At 40.1% G+C, this 19,496-nt stretch overlaps 1 protein-coding gene across 1 annotated transcript in view; it reads left to right on the top strand.

Annotated features, from left to right (window-relative positions):
• Window positions 1-1,765: 1,765 nt before the first annotated feature.
• NUP205 (nucleoporin 205) overlaps window positions 1,766-19,496 on the top strand; it is an 83,396-nt gene continuing 65,665 nt past the window's right edge. Inside the window, exons 1-7 of the mRNA XM_070465338.1 lie at window positions 1,766-1,870; window positions 8,744-8,886; window positions 10,117-10,288; window positions 13,587-13,731; window positions 14,117-14,276; window positions 14,684-14,912; window positions 17,371-17,535. Of these exons, the coding sequence (XP_070321439.1) occupies window positions 1,843-1,870; window positions 8,744-8,886; window positions 10,117-10,288; window positions 13,587-13,731; window positions 14,117-14,276; window positions 14,684-14,912; window positions 17,371-17,535 (1,042 nt within the window). The 5' untranslated portion in view covers window positions 1,766-1,842. The remainder of the gene's footprint in view (window positions 1,871-8,743; window positions 8,887-10,116; window positions 10,289-13,586; window positions 13,732-14,116; window positions 14,277-14,683; window positions 14,913-17,370; window positions 17,536-19,496) is intronic.

The following is a 19,496-nucleotide window of genomic DNA, read 5'->3' as shown; positions in this document are numbered from 1 at the left end:
GTTAAAGAGTTCCTTCATCGAAAGTGAGTGATCTACCAAGAGGGAAATGTGTGGGCTTAAAGAGTGCAAGGGGAAGGCTCATAATAGTTGTGCTGAGAAAGAAAATCTTTGAGTGCTACTTCCTGCCAAGTTTCTGCTCAAAATTCTTCTCACTTTCGTGATAAACTTCAGGAAAAATCCCTTTACCTTTTCATTTGCTTTCCCCCTTGTCTCCTTAAAATCACTTTTATTGTGATCTGGCATTTGTCTCTATCTGACAATGACTTTCAAAAAAATCACCACTGACTATTGTGTTCCACCTAATGTAAACTGTGTCATTCCATATTATTCATTCTAAAGAATGAATGTTTGCTGTTCTCAACAACATACTCCGTGATTTTGTCTAAATTATTTATTTTTTTTCCAACAGTGAAATAGGAATATAAATTCTAATTTCTCCCAAACTCAGTAAAATGTAGGAGAAGTTGAGAAAGTGGGGTTTTAAGGTACATAAAAAATCTCTGAGATAAGTAGCTCTAATTATATCTCCCTAGTAGGATTGTTTCAGGGATTAAGTGAAATAATGTAACAACGACAACATTCTCAATAAATATTTCTAATAAATATCTGGCATATGTTTTTTTAATTTAAAACAAATTCTTTTTTAAATTTCTTTTTTTATTGAAATGTAGTTGAGTTACAATGTTGTGTTAATTACTGCTGTATAGCAAAGTGGCTTGGTTATGCACATATATACATACCTTTTTTTTCATATTCTTTTTTAGTATGTTTTATCACAGGGTATTGAATATAGTTCCTCACAGGGTATTGAATATAGTTCCCTGTGCTACATAGTAGTGCCTTCTTGTTTGATAGCAAATTCTTAATAAATATCTGGCATGTGGTAGCACATGGTAAAGACTGTATTTTAGTTTGAAAATTAGCAAACTAAAATTCAACAAGTGAAAAAAGAAGGTCCGGCTATTTGGAGGTGCTTAGGCAGGAAAATATTTGGTGTTTATGAAATGATATGTTTGGAAATTTCTTCAATATAATCTCCCATGTTGGGGGTATGGTACAGGAATTGACCAGTTATTGAAGCCGAGCATTCATTATTCTAATTTTGTACACATCTGAAATTTTCATAATAAAAAATTATGATTGTTTAATTGCATGCAACTATATTCACACAATATGCTTGGCATATAGATGAAATGTAATGAAAATTTAGTTTGTAACCGGTCAAGTTGCTTTTTGAGGTTTGTCACCGTACACCCCACTCAACTCCCCAAAGTAAGGGAGGGATGCAAGGAAGATTTAAAGTAGAATTATTTGAATTTACAGCTTTCATAATATCATAAGTGGGTGTCATTTCAATAACTAATGTTTTTCTGCTTCAGTTTACTTTTTTTTTTTTTTTTTAGCATTCTCCTTTTATTTTTCCTTTTGGATGAGTTTCGTGGCACGCAGGTTCTTCTTTCCCCGACCAGGCAGGGATCGACCTGTGTTTCCTACTGTGGAAGCACGGAGTCTTAATCACTGGATGTCAGGGAAGTCCCTAGCTAACCAACTTGAATCATTAGAAACAAAACTACAAGTCCCAGAATGCACTGCACGATGGACGTCAACTCGAGGACCCCGCGTCTCCGAACTGGTTGCCTTTACTTGAATGGGAATAATCCCAGCGAAAATTGACGTCTGTGACTCAGAGCAGATTTTCGAGTATCTGTACGCTTGGGTCGGTCGAGAGTACAGTTCGAGAGGGACAGAGTGGTACCTTTCTGATTAGGCGTCGCCCCGGGCAGCCTCACCTCCTCCTGGGGCTTCCGTGCGGCAGGAGGGCTCCGCTATTGCGCCTCCAAGATGGCGACGCTGTTGGCGGTAAATTCGGGTAGGTGCGGCCGGGGCAGAATGCAAGCTGTGGGCAGGGTGCTGACCCGTCCTTTAGGTAGAGACCCGGGCAGTGAGTTTCCTCGGAGTCCAGGACCCCACTTGTGCATAAGTGCCCCCTTCTCCTTAGCTCCAGGGCTAGAGTCCCGCCCCTCCCCAGTTTGAATGGCGCGCGTCGGCACTGCGGTTCTAGCCCTAGAATTGGGTCTTAAGGGTCGAGGCAGGGAGGCTTGATCCACTGGAACAGGACGGGCAGTTCTCATAACCAGGGCCTAGTCTAGTGCCTTCCATTCCCCATCCCAGTATGTGTCTGCGGTCCGAATTCCTGCAGGATTAGCAAGTCTCTGGCATTGGGACCAGGAGACCAGAGATAATTTTCAGCCACGAGCTCAGGCTTAAAATGAAAACTCCCACCTCAGAATGGTCCCTGGGCCCCCTCTAGGTTGGGTGGGCGGGTGGGTGGGTGGGTAATTCTACAGAAAGCGAGGGCCCTTGGTTATGAAGCCTGCAATCCGGAAGCTGGTCCAGAGTGCCGTGACTCCCGGCTTGGCTTCTGTGGCCCGTCTCTGGATGCTCCTGAACGTTTGGAGCAGTAGACCGTCGGGGACGGGCAGAATCTAGAAGGGAGAGAAGAAAGTTTGAAGGACTTGGATTGGGTTTTCTTGTCAATTCTCAGTCGGGCGAGTACCCCCCGCCCCACCCGTACCCCTGTCCCCACCTGGGCGTTTGAAAGAGTGGTGCATTCTGATTGTTACAATTCCTGGGATGCCCTGCTGCAGCCTAGTGGGCCGGCCAAGGATGCCAGAAGTGCTGTGGCGGCCGGAAGGTGCCTGGTAGATGAAAAATTTCCTGCTTAGAATGCCTTGATTGAGCCGTGCTAAGCTTCATGGGTAGTTAAGAGCACATCTGCGTGGTAAATGCTTGTAGGGCATTTCACTCAAGAGGACCCTTTTTCTGGGCGCCTTTTCTTTCTGTCTCTGTACAGTCTTTTCTTGTTGCTGATATATTCTTTTCATGGGCTTCCGTGGTTGCTCATCTGATAAAGAATCCGCCTGCAATGCGGGATACCTGGGTTGGGAAGATCCTCTGGAGAAGGGAAGAGCTACCCACTCCAGTATTGTGGCCTGGAGAATTCTGTGGACTATAGTATGTATAGTTGCAAAGAGTCGGACACTACTGAGCGACTTTCACTTTTCACTTATTCTTTTCACATGACTGATATTTTTGAAAACTTGTCTAAATCTGACTTTTGTAAATCAAACCCTTTCAGAACCACTATGATAAATTATTTTATAATAATGAATTATGTTTATTGAGCACCTCCTTTTTTCCAGGCACTGGACTGAGAGTTGTGCTTTCATTTAGTCCCCCTTATACAACTCTGGAGTAGTTGGTATTAAATACATCATTTTATGGATTTGGAGATAAGAGTCTTATTAACTTCTTCAAGATTATACAGCTAATGATTTAAAGCCAGTCGTCTTTTTTTTTTTCCCTTGAAGCCAGTCTTTGATACTTAAACTTCTACATGTTCCTACTTGTGAAAGTGTTAGTCACTCAGTCATCTCTGACTCTTTGCAACCCATGTGGACTGCAGCCCACCAGGCTCCTCTGTCCGTGGAATTCTCCTGGCAAGAATACTGGAGTGGGTTGTCATTTCGTTCTCCAGGCGATCTTTCTGACCCAGGGATCGAATCTAGGTCTCCTGCATTGCAGGCAGATGTTTTCTACTGTCTGAGCCCCCAGGGCAGCCCTACTTAAGCAAAACCTAATTCATTTCATTACATAGTATTTTCATGTATCTGAATGTTAGCAGTGAAGTTACTTTCTTAGTATTGATGTCCTGCCCTCCCACCCAGATGTAAACTTAAAACAAGTCTTGCATGTTGTATGTGTGGTTATATACTTTTCTTTAGTATATACTCATTGTAAGTTACTATTCTTAAGTTGAAGGAAAATGCTGTTGCCAACAGCTGCAAAGAGTATACATTGTATAATAATGCCTTGTGGCAGGAGTATTTAATTGGCCACATAGAAAACATTTTTAAGAGCTGAGTCAGGAGAAGTTTTATATATATATAGTGGCAGGAGTATTTAATTGGCCACATAGAAAACATTTTTAAGAGCTGAGTCAGGAGAAATTTTATATATATATATATATATATATATATATATATGTTTGGCTGCACTGGGTCTTAGTTGTGGCATTCGAGATCTTTAGTTGTGACATGTGTGATCTAGTTCCCTGACCAGACATCAAATCCGGACCCCTGCATTGGGAGTGTGGAGTCTTAGCCACTGAACCACCAAGGAAGTTCCAGGAGAATATGGAAAAAAAAAAAAAAAAAAAAGATGTCCAGGAAAGTAACCCAAATGCCCATTGACAAGTTAATGGGTTAGTGGTGTGGTCTATACATCTATAATGGAATATTATTCATCTTTGAAAAGGAAATCCTGTCGTATGCTATAACATGATTGAACCTTGAACATTCTGCTAAGTGAAGTAAGCCAGTAACAAAAAGATAAATACTGTATAATTCTTCTTATGTGAGGGATTGAAAGTAATCGCACTCACAGAAGCAAAAAATGTTGGTTGCCAGAGGCGGAGGGGAGGGGGGAAATGGGGGCTTCTTTAATGAGTACAAAATTTCAGTTTTGCAAGATGAAAGAGTTCTGGAGATCTCTGTTACACAACAGTATGATTGCCCTTAACGCTACTGAACTGCATACTTCAAAATGTTTAAGATGGAAAATTCTATTCTATGTGCTTTTTATCATAGTTCAAGAAAAAACTTAAACATCTTAGAATTGTAGACAGGGAAGAAAGTAGATTGTAGAGTTCAAAGACCTATGCTTGAGTTTCAGCTGCATGATTTACTAGTATTGTGACCCATGTCAGCCTGGCTGAGTAGACCTATAGGCTTGTGAGTAAGTAGCCATTAACACTGTCAGTCCTTGGAGGGCTGTTTGGTCACTCCTGTCCTCTTCATAGCATTGTCTGTTTCAGACCTTTTCCATGCCCATCAAATCTTTAACCTCCAACTGATCCCTTAGTCTCCTAGTCACACAGAAAGAAGCCAACAGGCATGAACTCTTTTTTCACCCTTAAACCTACACAGGTAGGTATATCTACACTCTTGAGTCAGTTTCCCTGTGTCTTCCTGTCTAAGGTAGATCCTACCCTTTACAGCCTTATCCCTGTTACTCCCTCCTCTTGTCGATTTGCCTCTGTATCTTGTTCCTTTTCTTTCCACTACCTGCCCTCTTTCTTGATTTCATGCCTCACCCCAGTTACTGTCCTCTTGCTCCTCTTCACAGTCAAATCTTTCAAACATTCATCAGTATGCACTGACTCTTTCCATACCTTCTCCACCCACTCCAGTCTCTTGTTGTTTAGTCACTAAGTTGCATGAGACTCTTTGCGACCCCATGGACTGTAGCCCGCCAGGCTCCTCCGTCCATAGGGTTTCCCAGGCGAAAATAGTGGAGTGGGTTGCCATTTCCTTCTCCAGGGGATCTTCCCAGTGCAGGGATTGAACCCACATCTTGTGCCTTGGCGGGCAGATTGTTTCCTGCCGAGCCGCCGGGGGAGCCTCTCTAGTCTGTTCCCCTCCTCCTAAATGGCTGTCAACTTTTACATGCTTTTCTGTTTCAGTAAGTGCAGCAGACATGAGAGATCTTATTCCCACTTGATCTGCAAGGGTAAAACCAAAATCCTTATCAAGAGCTAGTGAGCCCTGTGTGGTGTGCCGGTTGCCCCCCTTGCGGAACCCTTCTCGGTACTCTGGCTCTCTCGGCGTTTTCAGCAGTTTGAGAATGCAGCATTTCCTCTTGCCTTGGGAACCCATGTGCTGTCCTTTTTCCCTGGAGTGTTAATGTCTACCACCTTCCACTCCCCCTTTTATCCTTCGAATTTCAGCCTAATAACCATCCCTTGCTCAGTGCATCCTTGCCTTCCCTGATCTCCCTGGAGAGGTCACATTCCTCTATTGTGCGATCTTTGCCCTGGGTGCTTCACTGTCATAGCCCTTACCCCATATTGGAGATTGCTCTGAAGTGTGACTGTGTGGGAAATGTGCTTCCTCACTACACTGTGAGCTTATGCATACCTACTCCGTGTTGAATGGGTGAATAGGTGGGATTTTTGATCTGTTATTGGATGCCTTCCCGTAAAAGGAGAGAAGTAGAATTTTCTCTAGAATTCACTGAACTTATTTAAGCTATGTATAGTGCAAAGAATCATTCATTAGAGGTTCTATTATTTTTACAGCCTATTTTTGTTAGTTTTTTGTCAGATTTTAAAAAATAGTTGTGGTAAGGTGACTTTCGCTTTTACCTACAAGTCAGTTTTTTTTTTTAACTATTTATTTCTTTTAATTTGGCTGCACTGGGTCTTAGTTGCCAAATGTGAGACTGAGTTCCCTGGCCAAGGATCGGACCCGGGCCCCCTGCATTGGGAGCACTGAGCCATACCCACTGAACCACTAGGAAGTCCCTACAAGTCAGTTTTGATAACTTTCCTTCATACCCTGTGCCAATCAGTAGCCAGTTCTGACTCTACCAGCAGCTCTCGCCTTTCTGTTTTACTGCCCTCAGCCTGCTTTAGGTTCCATCACCTCATGAGTAACTTACCTACCTATCATCCTTGGGTCCTGACACTTCATATTCTAGTTAGTCTGTCAGTCACACCATTGTGCAGGTTTCGTTTGTCTTCCGGGGCTTCCCAGGTGGCTCAGTGGTAAAGAATCCACCTGCCAGTGCAGGAGATGCAGATTCAGTCTCTGTGTTGGCAAGATCCCTTGGAGAAGGAAATGGCAACCCACTCCAGTATTCTTGCCTGGAGAATTGCAAAGAATCGGCCACAACTGAGTGACTGAGCGTACATGCATTTTGTCATCTACTCCTTGAAACTTGCCCATTTGCTAATGGGAAAAATTCCATCTTGGCCAGGAAGACAAAGCTCAAGCCTGCTCTGTCCTCAGCAGCTAGAAAGAGCCAAAAAAATGATCTCTACGGAAGTCAGGTAGCCACCGTCTGACTGGCCCCTCACAGGCAGTCACCAGGATCCAGGGTCGGGTCCTCATCTTGGCAGGCCTGGAGCTGTGATATTTGTTAGTTGTACCCAGAGTCGAGTAGATGCCAGTAATTGATTTTCTCTACTCACCCTCAGACAGATACATAAACCAGTATGTCAGTTAATTGATCTTTAGTGGGAAGTACATCTGCGTGGGTCCTCATTTCCTCAGCACATTTTATTCTGGAAAGTTTATATGACATGATGTGTTTTCCATCAGAAGATTGGGAAGTTTAGGGTCAAGATGGGAAAAGCAAAGCCGGGAGTTGGGTGATTGTTCTCTATGTAAGGTCGAGACAAGTGATCCCCATTCGCTCACATCCTTAGAGCAAGGATCTGACACACCACCTCCTCCCTGCCCATCACATCAAGTTAGATGCTTCCTTGTTCTCACAGGACTCTACTTCTTCATCATACCTTTCATTAGACTGTTAGTTGTGTTTTGAATTCTGCATTTAATGCCGGTCTTTCTCATCAACCTGTAAGTTCCATGAGCCCAGGGATCCTGTCTGTTCTGCTTGCTCTATCGTCCCTGACACATGGACGGCCCTCAGTACAGTGAATGCATGCTTCAGCTTGACTGGTTTAGTCTGTCCTCTTCTTGGACATCGGGCTTCCCTTGTGACTTAGCTGGTAAAGAATCCACCTGCAATGTGGAAGACCTGGGTTCAATCCCTGGGTTGGGATGATCCCCTGGAGAAGAGAATGCTACTCACTCCAGTGTTCTGGCCTGGAGAATTCCATGGACTGTATAGTCCATGGGGTTGCAGAGTTGGGCATGACTGTGCGACTTGTACTTTCTTGCACATCCCTTTAAAAAAATTTGCACAGTACCTTGCCACCTTCTGACAACACTGTTCATAAGATTGTAATGCATTTAGTTAGGTTACAGTTGTCTTGCATGTCATTCTGACTGTCCTGGTGACTTTAGTGGGATTTGTGTTTTCTTAGATATCAGTTAAACATGTTTGCAGCCTACTCTTTGCGGTTTGAGCTATAGTTAGTGCATCCGTTGAGTGAGTGAGTGGTTTTGGTTAGTTTCCCTTTCAGAGTCTTTATTAACATATAGGGGTACCATGTCTGATTGTTTGCAAACAGAAACTTTGGGCTTCTGTGTCATTTTTTTCAAACGGTACTTAGTAGCACATAGCAATAGCTCTGTAAGTATTACTTATTATTCTTAGTATCTTTACAAAGAAAAATGTGATCCTTTATTAAATTAGTTTACAGAAGAATTCTGTATTTCTATGCTGTTTTTTAACAGCTAGTGTCCCAAGCAAATAAAATACTTTTTTTCAGCTTCTAAGTTTTACAGACTCTGGTTCCTCCTCCCCCCATTCCTGCTTTTCCTCTGGATGATAGGGAGGGAAGGAAAGGCAGTTACATTTATTGAGTGACTGTGATATGCCAGACACTGTATTGTATGTTTTACCTAGTTTATTCTTAGTCCATTCAACCTTATGAAGCAGGTGATGTCCCTATTTTCTGTATAAGGAAACTGAAATTCAAAGAGGTTAGTTTCTTACTGCATGTCACATAACCAATAAAGTGACAAAACCAGGTTCCACTAATGCTTCAGTTTAAAGTCAGGATTTATTTTATATTAAGTTAGGTAAAATGATGTTTATGTTATTGCTTTTGAATTCTAATATTCTTTTACGTTAATGTTTGGTTTGTATATGTAATTCCTTATATTTAAAAGTTGCTGTGAGTGTGACTAAAATGTGTAGACAATAACTTTGCCTTATTTTCCAAATGTATGTTATACTTGATGCTGATTTTATTTATTTTTCCTTTAAGCTGCTAGTCTGTGGGGTCCTTACAAAGACATTTGGCAGACTGTGGGAAATGCTCTTTCGAGAAGACAACCTGAAGCAGTCCACCTCCTTGACATGATTTTGAAGAAACACAAACCTGACTTCATCTCATTGTTCAGAAACCCTGTAGGAGAATTTCTTTTTTTTGTTTCTTGAATTTGTTTTTTCCTTTAAAGATTGAGGGAGCAAGTAAATTCTTAATGCATTTAAATGCAATATGTTACTTGTTCTAGTCTATTGATTCAAGTTTTTTCTAAAGATGGAAATTTCCTAGGAGGAATTATTCTCTTCTTTCTGTTCTCCATGGAAGTTAATATAGCTTTTAATTCTAGCTAGATGGTATCTTGATAGTATTTGAATACGATTTTGGAAGGTCCACATATTCCAGAAATAGAAGCCTTCTTGGAATTTCTAACTTGCAGTTAATCCATCTAAGCTTAGTAAGGTTGATTATTTTATTTATTTCCAGGTACATGTCAACATTTTAACTCTTCATAGTGTTATGTAAGTTGTGTTAGGTGAATGAGTTAATTCTTACATATCGTTAGTCACTGCATCTTGACATACTTTTCAACGAGGAGTAGATTACTTCGGTGGTGGGGGTTCATATTTGGAGACTCCTTTCCCTGCTGTTTGACAGTTTCCTTTATATACTAGCAAGGCCACCTAAGAGCTATTTATGGGTTTGTCTTACCAGAAGGAGCCCTGGCCTGGGAGCCAGTTGAACTGAGTTCCGGTCTTGGCTCGCCCACTGAAGAGTTGTGTGACCATAGGCAAGCCACCTGACTTCTCTGGGCATCAGTTTTTCCTTCTGCAAATAGAGAAGGTGGATTAAATGACTATATGGCCTTTCTCAGTGTATAAATACCTAAGATTTTATGGTCCATCATGTAATTCTGTACTATGTTATGTGTTAAATATTTGCAGGTAAACCTTTTTGCAAATAAGACCACATTTTAAAATAACATACTAATAAGCTATCATTAGTCCTAATTAATTCAGCAGTTCATTTCCATTTGCTGTCTTCCACTTGAAGGTTCATTGTTTTTATACTTTTTAAAGATGTGATTGGGAAGTTCCTTAGACACTTGAAAAGTTGGATGCTGTTTTGTGTGATTTCTCAACCTTTCAGAGTTGAGCAGAAATAGTTACTGAGAAGGTAATCACAGTGTAAAAAGTTGAAAGTGATGTCAAATGTTACCTCATAAAGTTCTAACTGTAGATTATATGATAAATACTGTTTGTCTTGTTACCCGACTGCTTTGTGAATGAACCTCTCTAGGTAACAGCTTAGCACCTTGTTTCCGTGTGCCCTTTTCATGAAATGATCCTCTTTATTTCTTTTTACTGTTGTAGCCAAAAAACGTGCAACAACATGAGAAGGTGCAGAAAGCCAGCACAGAGGGCGTTGCCATTCAAGGTCAGCAGGGGGCCCGGCTTCTCCCCGAGCAGCTCGTTAAAGAGGCCTTCACCCTCAGTGACCTATTTGGCATTGGAGAACTGGCAGCTGTTGAACTGCTTTTGGCTGGTAGGTTGACACTTAACCTATGGTGAGGCAGTTCATAAATGCAAAATTTCAACTGTTATACCATTTAGATTCCACAGTAGTTTCTAAAGATGCAGTGTATTTGATATTCACGATATTTCCTTTTGTTTATCTTTGACTAATGGAAAGGCTTTAGTTAGTGGTCAGAGTTGTTTAAGAAAATTTAACTGTTTTAAGATAGACTTTTTCTCGGTCATTGACTCGCAAAGAATAGCTGACTGTATCTCAGATGTTTTTATAGCACAAAGCATTTCTTGTCATACAATGAGTAAGAAGGTAAGGTCACTGCTTTCTTGGCGTTTCTTTTTGACGGGGTGATTCAGACAATGAATAGGTAAAGAATATTCATGACTGAGTGAAGTTGCTCAGTCGGGTCTGACTCTGCGACCCCATGGACTGTAGCTTGCCAGGCTCCTCCATCCATGGAATTCTTTAGGCATAATACTGGAGTGGGTTGCCATTTCCTTCTCCAGGGGCTCTTCCCAACCCAGGGATTGAACCCAGGTCTACCGCATTGAAGGCAGACTCTTTACCATCTGAGCCACAAGGGAAATTCCTAGGTAAAGAATAAGATAATTTCAATAATATGGAGTTCTAGGGAGGAAGTAAAACAAGGCAGTAGGATAGAGATGGGGGCTGGCAGAGGGAACTGTGTAAGGAGTGTACTAAGGGAAGGCCTCTCTGAGATTGAAGCATTTGGTCTGGAACCTATATGATGACAAGATACCAGAGTTGTTGGGGAAGGCTGTTCCAGGGATTGCAGAGCTTGAGGTGAGAGCAAAGCCCTGCCAGAGGACACAAAAACCACAGTGGCCGGGACATCATGAATGAGGGCGAGAGTGAAAGAAGACAAGGACATCATAGGAGTCAGATCATAGTCTTGCAGGCCGTGAAAATTGTTTGGATTTTATTCTAATTGCAGTGGGAAGTTGTTGGCAGGAGCTTTAAGCATAAGAGTTATAGAATCTGGAAAAACTGAAATTATTTGTCCTGCTGCTGTATAGAGAAAAGATCGAAATTTCCATAAAAAAAGTAGTTCATTTTAATGATAGTTGGGGAGCCATGTTAAGAAGCCAGGTGAACATTTTAATTGAAAGACAATGTAATATGTCTGAATATAACCATGCAGCTGCCAGAATAATAATCTGGCTTTTGACCTAAGGTTGTATTGAAAGACATAAGATATTGAGAATAACTAAGGTCATTTTCCCATTCTGTGATGGAGATGTTAACTGGGCATGTTCCAATTATGAGTTTAATTCAAAACTTAATTTACCAAATATTTTTCCTGTGCCTATTATGGGTCAGGCACTGTGTTAAGATTCAAGGGATATAAAGATGAATAAAACCTCAACTAGCTTATAAGTTATTATAAGTGAAGTTATTACACTGTACATAAAGGAGCTGATAGTCTAATAACTGAGAAAGACATAGGAACCAGTAATTATGGCCCATTAAGTGCATTAATGCACAGTTAGGGGATGGCCCAGCGGGGAGATGTTTAAATTGACCTCAGATTGTTGTAGAGCAGTCCACAGAGATCACGAGGCTTACAGTGGTTGTTGAAAATAATTAGGCATATGTCAGGTGGAGTAGGTGCGCACTCAGAAGACAAAGGACATCCAGACAGAAGAAATCGCCTGTGAGAACTGTGAGGCAGTGAGATGAATTTGGGGAAGAGAAGGGAAGAGAGTGTAGGAGTGACTGGGGCAAGGGGAGAAGAAAACCATAGGAGATGAAACTATAGGCAAGGTTGTTCAGAAAAGACAAAGTAGAATTTACTCAAACTGGAGTAGTGAAAAAGAGCGAGTAGAAACATAAGAGAAGGTTATTTAATTTACTAGGGGAACAATCTTAAAAATATTTGAAAGATTTTATGTGAAAGAGAATAAAACAATGGATAGGTGTTTCAAGTAGAGGACCCTTTAGTTCAGTCACTCAGTCGTGTCCAATTCTTTGTGACCCCTTGAGTCACAGCATGCCAGGCCTCCCTGTCCATCACCAGCTCCCGGAGTTTACTCAAACTCATGTCCATTGAGTCAGTGATGCCATCCTGCCATCTCATCCTCTGTCATCCCCTTCTCCTCCTGCCCCCAATCCCTCCCAGCATAAGGGTCTTTTCCAATGAGTCAACTCTGCATGAGGTGGCCAAAGTATTGGAGTTTCAGCTTCAACATCAGTCCTTGCAATGAACACCCAGGACTGATCTGCTTTAGGATAAACTGACTGGCTCTCCTTGCAGTCCAAAGGACTCAAGAGTCTTTTCCAACACCACAGTTCAAAAGCATCAATTCTTTGGCGCTCAGCTTTCTTTATGGTCCAACTCTCACATCCATACATGACCACTGGAAAAACCATAGCCTTGACTAGACGGACCTTTGTTGGCAAAGTAATGCCTCTGCTTTTTAATATGCAGTCTAGGTTGGTCATAACTTTCCTTCCAAGGAGTAAGCGTCTTTTAATTTCATGGCTGCAATCACCATCTGCAGTGATTTTGGAGCCCCCCAAAAATAAAGTCTTGATACTGTTTGCACTGTCTCCCTATCTATTTCCCATGAGGTGATGGGACCAGATGCCATGATCTTAGTTTTCTGAATGTTGAGCTTTAAGCCAACTTTTTCACTCTCCTCTTTCACTTTCATCAAGAGGCTTTTTAGTTCCTCTTCACTTTCTGCCATAAGGGTGGTGTCATCTGTATACCTGAGGTTATTGATATTTCTTCCGGATCTTGATTCCAGCTTGTGCTTCCTCCAGCCCAGCATTTCTCATGATGTACTCTGCGTATAAGTTAAATAAGCAGGGTGACAATATACAGCCTTGACGTACTGCTTTCCCTATTTGGAACCAGTCTGTTGGTCCATGTCCAGTTCTAACTGTTCTAACAGTTGCTTCCTGACCTGCATACAGGTTTCTCAAGAGGCAGGTCAGGTGGTCTGGTATTCCCATCTCTTTCAGAATTTTCCACAGTTTATTGTGATTCACACAGTCGAAGGCTTTGGCATAGTCAATAAAGCAGAAATAGATGTTTTTCTGGAACTCTCTTGCTTTTTCAATGATCCAGCGGATATTGGCAGTTTGATCTCTGGTTCCTCTGCCTTTTCTAAAACCAGCTTGAACATCTGGAAGTTCACGGTTCACTTATTGCTGAAGCCTGGCTTGCCCCCCTTAAACCCTGGGATTTCATAATTTCTTTGAACTGAGCATTGGTATCATGATTTATGTCACAGCCTAAACACATACATGTTAACTTACTAAATTATTTCTCAACTTCCTTTTCTAGGAGAGCACCAACAGCCACATTTTCCTGGCCTCACCAGAGGATTAGTAGCTGTTCTTTTATACTGGGATGGAAAGCGATGCATTGCAAATTCCCTGAAAGCCTTGATACAGTCCCGACGAGGAAAGACATGGACCCTTGAACTCAGGTCTGTTTGCATGCTAGTATTTCAGGGCTTAAATAGAAATTGCTTGAAGAATTATAATTTTAGAAACAAAACTTTCTCTTTTGTATGTATAATTGAAGTAAAGTGTATAGCGTAAGTTGAGTAATAAACCCTCCCTTATTGTGTTGGGAATAACATAACAGTTTAAACCTGCTTTATTTCATTTACAAATGAAATATTACTCAGTTATTTATGGTTATAAGTTTACTAAAACACAGTGATCAGAAAAGAATGAAAAGAGCTAGGTTATAACTCATCCTGCTTGTTTCCAATTATCCAACATTATTGTCAAAAGAGTATTTGCTATATCCATGTGATGAGGCAGTTTAAACACTATCATTCATTGTAACTTGATTTTTTATCACAGTCCGGAGCTGGTTTCCATGACAACACGGTTTACTGATGAGCTGATGGAGCAAGGATTGACTTACAAAGTTCTTACTCTCGTGTCACAGATTGATGTTAACAATGAGTTTGAGAAACTGCAGCGTGAGAGAGGTTTGGGCAGCGAAAAGCATCGAAAAGAGGTAAGTGTTCAGTGCATCAGTTCACGTTGTCTGTGTCAAATCTTGAAGGCAGAAGAGTCAGGTCAACTAGAACATTCTTCTGATACATGCGTAGGAGAGTTATAACATGGTGAAGTGTGGTTGGTTCATGAAACTGACTTGCACTTGTTTCAGCCTCTTTCTAGTCACTGTGTGCCATGCTAGCTCTTTTTCTAGAATGAGGCCTTTAAGAAATTGGTTATCCTGTAGAGGAAACTGGAGTTAGGATTTGTTCAGAATTGCAGAGTTGAGATTTTAGGGTCACTTGTGGATTCAGATACATTTATTTAGTTCACCTTTATAATAGATAGTTGACATTTTGGAATAAGATTAGGCTTCATAGTAATTCATTTATAATGATAATCATTCATCTTCACCTTTATTTCTAGGTTTCTGACCTCATCAAGGAGTGCAGGCAGTCTCTGGCGGAAAGCCTTTTCGCCTGGGCTTGCCAGTCACCTTTGGGCAAAGATGACACTCTCCTCCTTATTGGACATTTGGAAAGAGTGACAGTTGAAGCCAATGGCTCGTTGGATGCAGTGAACCTGGCTCTTCTTATGGCGCTTCTGTATTGCTTCGATAGCAGCTTTATAGAAGAAAGCACAGAGGAACGTGATGGTAGTGAACTTTGTATCCACTAATACATTTATTTAAAAAAAATCAGGTTTAATTGTGGAGATGACATTTAAGAAAGGTGACATCCGAGCAACTAGACTATAAATTGTATATTTTATTCCTTTGTGTGTAATTCATCCGTATTTGGATATTTAGATATAAGATCACATTTTGAAAGTAATTTCAACCCTGTTAGATGTTTCTTTTATCATTTGGGATTTTGAAATGGGAAAGTGGCTAAAGGATTTCAATGTGTTTGAATTATGCATACATACTTTGGCCACCTTATGCGAAGAGTTGACTCATTGGAAAGGACCCTGATGCTGGGAGGGATTGGGGGCAGGAGGAGAATGGGACGACAGAGGATGAGATAACTGGATGGCATCACTGACTCGATGGACATGAGTTTGAGTAAACTCTGGGAGTTGGTGATGGACAGGGAGGCCTGGCGTGCTGCGATTCATGGGGTCGCAAAGAGTCGGTCACGACTGAGCGACTGAGCTGAGTTTGCTTGTTTTTTTATCTATTCACATTTTAAACCTTTCATTCTAAGGGAGGATGACTATAAATTTCAGTAACATGTCATCTTTGATGTTGTTTTCTGTGAAGTAGGTAGAATTTCTCTTACTAACCTTGTAAACGGGCTTCTCTGGTGGCTCAGCAGTAAAGAATCCATTTGGCAATGCAGGAGATACACGTTTGATCCCTGGGTTGGGAAGATCCCCTGGAGAAGGAAATGGCAACCCACTCTAGTATTCTTGCCTGGGAAATCCCATGGAGAGAGGAGCTTGGCAGGCTACAGTCCATGGGGTCACAAAAGAGTCAGATGTGACTTAGCGACTAAACAACTTAAACAAAAACCTTATAAACAGTTATTGCTTAGAGCTGAGGATCTTAAAAATGATTCTCACAAAGGAAGATTACTGCTATTTAATGTCATGCATGCGTGCTAAGTCACTTCAGTCATGTCTGACTCTTTGTGACCCTTTTGACTGCCAGGCTCCTCCGTCCATGGGATTCTCTAGGCAAGAATACTGGAGTGGGTTGCCATGCCCTCCAGGGGATCTTCCCAACCCAGGGATTGAACCTGCTTCCCTTATGTCTTCTGCCTTGGCAGGCAGGTTCTTTACTACTAGCACCACCTGGGAAGCCCATTTAATGTCATAAATATTTAAATTATTCCAACAGTTTTCCCCTGTCCGCTTTTGATTGTATCATCCCAGTCTGCTTTCATTAGATATGTGAAGAGAACAGACGTTTCCCATTCGTCTTTGGAGATCATCCTTGGCCGTTAGGAGAGGCTTATTTGAAACACAGCTATCCTGTACCTCCAGTCAAATTGTCAGGTGATACATCATGTCACATCACAAGCAGCACCTGTGCTATATTACATTGCTCAGTTGCTCTGTTGTGTCCGACTCTTTGCGACCCTCTGGACTGCAGCATGCCAGGCTTCCCTGTCCTTCATCATCTCCTGGAGCTTGCTCAGACTCATGTCCATTGACCTGTGCTACTCACATAGGAATGCTGCCAGTTAATGCATTGGTCAGATTTCCTGTATTGAATGAAATGAAGCACAGAATTAAGTGGATGTTGGCTGTGTTAATGGAAGTTTGTAAGCTGAAACTTTGAAGTGCTAAGTAGAATGAATGCCTGGGAAGTTCCATAGGTTTGGTATTCATTTAGGGTACTTATTTTGCTTATCTCGTCTTAATTACTTGTTGATCTTTCTGAATATCTTTGTTAACGGGAGAAGTGAATTACTAATTCATGTATAATAGTAGATATAAACTTTAATGATACAGAAAATTAAAGAAAGTGTTTTTCCTGGTTTAAAGTTGGAACCACTGAACTAGTTATTCACAGAATGACATCAAAACAAAATATAAGAAAACAATGAAGTAAAATAAAATTCATAGGTGATCAGTGATGTTACCCACTATTTTAGATTTATTTGGGATCTTGTGCTTTTTCAAAGTACCATAGTATAATTGAAAATACTTTAATTATCTGGTTGTTTCATTTATGTTATAATCAGACTAGATGCATGTTTGCAGTTGGCATGCTTTGTTTTGGTAAGGTTTTCTTTTTAATATTTTAAATTCAGGCTGTTCTTTAATCTCGTAAAAGTATCTTTTTTTAATCTTTAATATTGGTTTATATTTTGGAATTTGTGCACAGAAAAAAATGACTGGCTGTTTACCTTTTTTCAAATTTGTTAATAGAACATTTACCAAAAAATCACTGCAAGTAGTGAAACTAAAATTTAGGGTTATTGTCATTTCTTTCATTTTTAGTTTGTGTACAGTTTTTACAATAGTGTTCTTATTTCTAAGATTCATGTTTAATTAGTCTTTTTTTATAGGAATTCTCTGACTTTCTTATTCTTAGATATCATCCCTATACATCGAAAGTGGAAATTTTCTCTGCTTTTTGGTATAGTGTCTATTTTTGTTTTCAGATATGATTCACCAACTTCCACTGTTGACAGAGAGGCAATACATTGCAACAATTCACTCTCGCCTTCAAGACTCACAGCCGTGGAAGCTGCCAGGCCTGCAAGCCACAGTGAGACTTGCCTGGGCCCTGGCCTTGAGAGGGATATCTCAGCTGCCCGATGTGACAGGTAAACTGATTGTAGGTCATTTCTTATGAGAAATGATGTATCTGCATTTAATAATATTTCAGAAAAAGGTGTGACATTTGACATGTCTAAACATGAGCCTAGGAAGATGCTTAGAGTTGTGATGAATGAATCTTTTCCTTTTTGTCTTGTCTCTCAAAAGAAACTATTCAAAAAATTTTTTCCCTTGTAGCTAGTGATAATTCTCTTTTAGCTTCTCTTTTTCTTAAGAGTTTGAAATTTGAAAATGACAGTGTAACATATATATATATATTTTTTTAACTTTTTCTTCTTGGGTTTGTTCATACACAAATTTTTCTCACATTTTGTCAGATTAAAAGCTAGTATTATTTAAAAATGCAATGTATTAGGAGGTATTTGGTTCAGTCAGTAATGGATGTGGAATTCTGACTTCTAACAATGTTTTCTACTGTAGCATATCCTCTTCTGCTGTGTGTGTTCATGTAATTATCATCGTACTAGTGGTTTACTGTAACAGGATGAGAAATAAACTTTTGTTGTCATTTGAAGCCCCTGAAATTGTCACTTCTGTAGGTTTTTATGGTAAATTTGGAAAGGTTTTATTAAGATTTACAGTCCATGGGCTTCACAGGTGGCTCAGGGGTAAAGAATCTGCTTGTCAATGCAGGAGACAAAGGAGACATGGGTTCAGTTCATGGGTCGGGAAGATCCCCTGGAGGAGGAAATGGCAACCCACTCCAGTATTCTTGCCCGCAGAATCCCAGGGACAGAAGAGGCTGGTGGGAGGGCTACAGTCCATGGATTTGCAGAAGTGGGAAACGAGTGAGTGACTGAGCATTCACGTCAGTTTTCTAGTTTTATAGTGTCAGCAGATTCCAGTATCTTATCAATTGTGTGATTCCAGAACATTTTGTTCACTAGTCTCATGCTGTTCCCAAGTGGGCTGTCGAAAGCTTTTTTTGTGTTACACAGTTTTCTTTGGCTGAGTGTTTTTTATATTAAAGCTGATAAAAGGCTAATTAGACATTTACATTCATGTACAAATTCTGTTTTTTAACTATGCCTCTTCATTCAGTACTTTTTGGGCATAAAATGACCCTATGTGCTTTTAAGTAGCTATGTGATAGTTAATTACGTTCATATACTGTAAATTACTGCACCATTGCCCTAATCTTGGGAGGCACATAGAATATGCTGTACCTCACTGCTGAATAGTAGATAAGAATAGTCTAGAAATCTGGACCTGGTTTCAAATCCTAGATCTTTGGCTACTCAATCTCTTTGATTTTGCATGCTCATATCCTTTCATAATCTTTGAAATTAGGGGTATTATAATGAACATTTTGAGTACAAATTTTTTTCTGTTAATTTATATTTTAAAAATTACTAGAAAAAATGAATAAATTATCTTATATTGCAGAAATGGTCATTTCTTGAAATAATGCAGACAAGTTTTACCAAGATCTGAATTTTGAAAAATTGCTTTCTACTCTTTATTATAGACTTCTGTAAATTTTATTAAATGTGTTTATTACATTATTTTATAAAAATGTATTTTGAGTTTTATTAAACTCAAATTTTTGTATATTGTTTTGAGACATTAAAACTCATTTTACATTACAGTATTAGTGTACTTTATTACCTAAGTAGTCTTTAAAAAGTAGTTCTTAATTCTAGTATTTCTGCATTCAAGTGAAGACTTGGAACTAATTATTATTGTTATTATATATTTAATTAACCATTTCAGTAATTATTAATAGTAGTAATAACAAATAATTAAGAAACTATTTTGTTCTCAAGGAATTTGTATAATATGGGTAGATATACAGGCTTTATTTCAAAATGCCAAACAGTACATAAACGAAAAAAGAAAAAACCAACCAATCTCTTTTCCTCTGGTTGAGAATATCCTGGTTTATATCTATTCCAAGGCATTGAAAATGTACCTTAAGTAACATTATATTTGGTCTCTATGACAGTGA

Source organism: Odocoileus virginianus, chromosome 1 (assembly GCF_023699985.2).
Source record: "Odocoileus virginianus isolate 20LAN1187 ecotype Illinois chromosome 1, Ovbor_1.2, whole genome shotgun sequence".
Taxonomy (NCBI): domain Eukaryota; kingdom Metazoa; phylum Chordata; class Mammalia; order Artiodactyla; family Cervidae; genus Odocoileus; species Odocoileus virginianus.
Note: the sequence above shows the minus strand (reverse complement) of the source record. Positions and strands in the feature narration are given on the sequence as shown.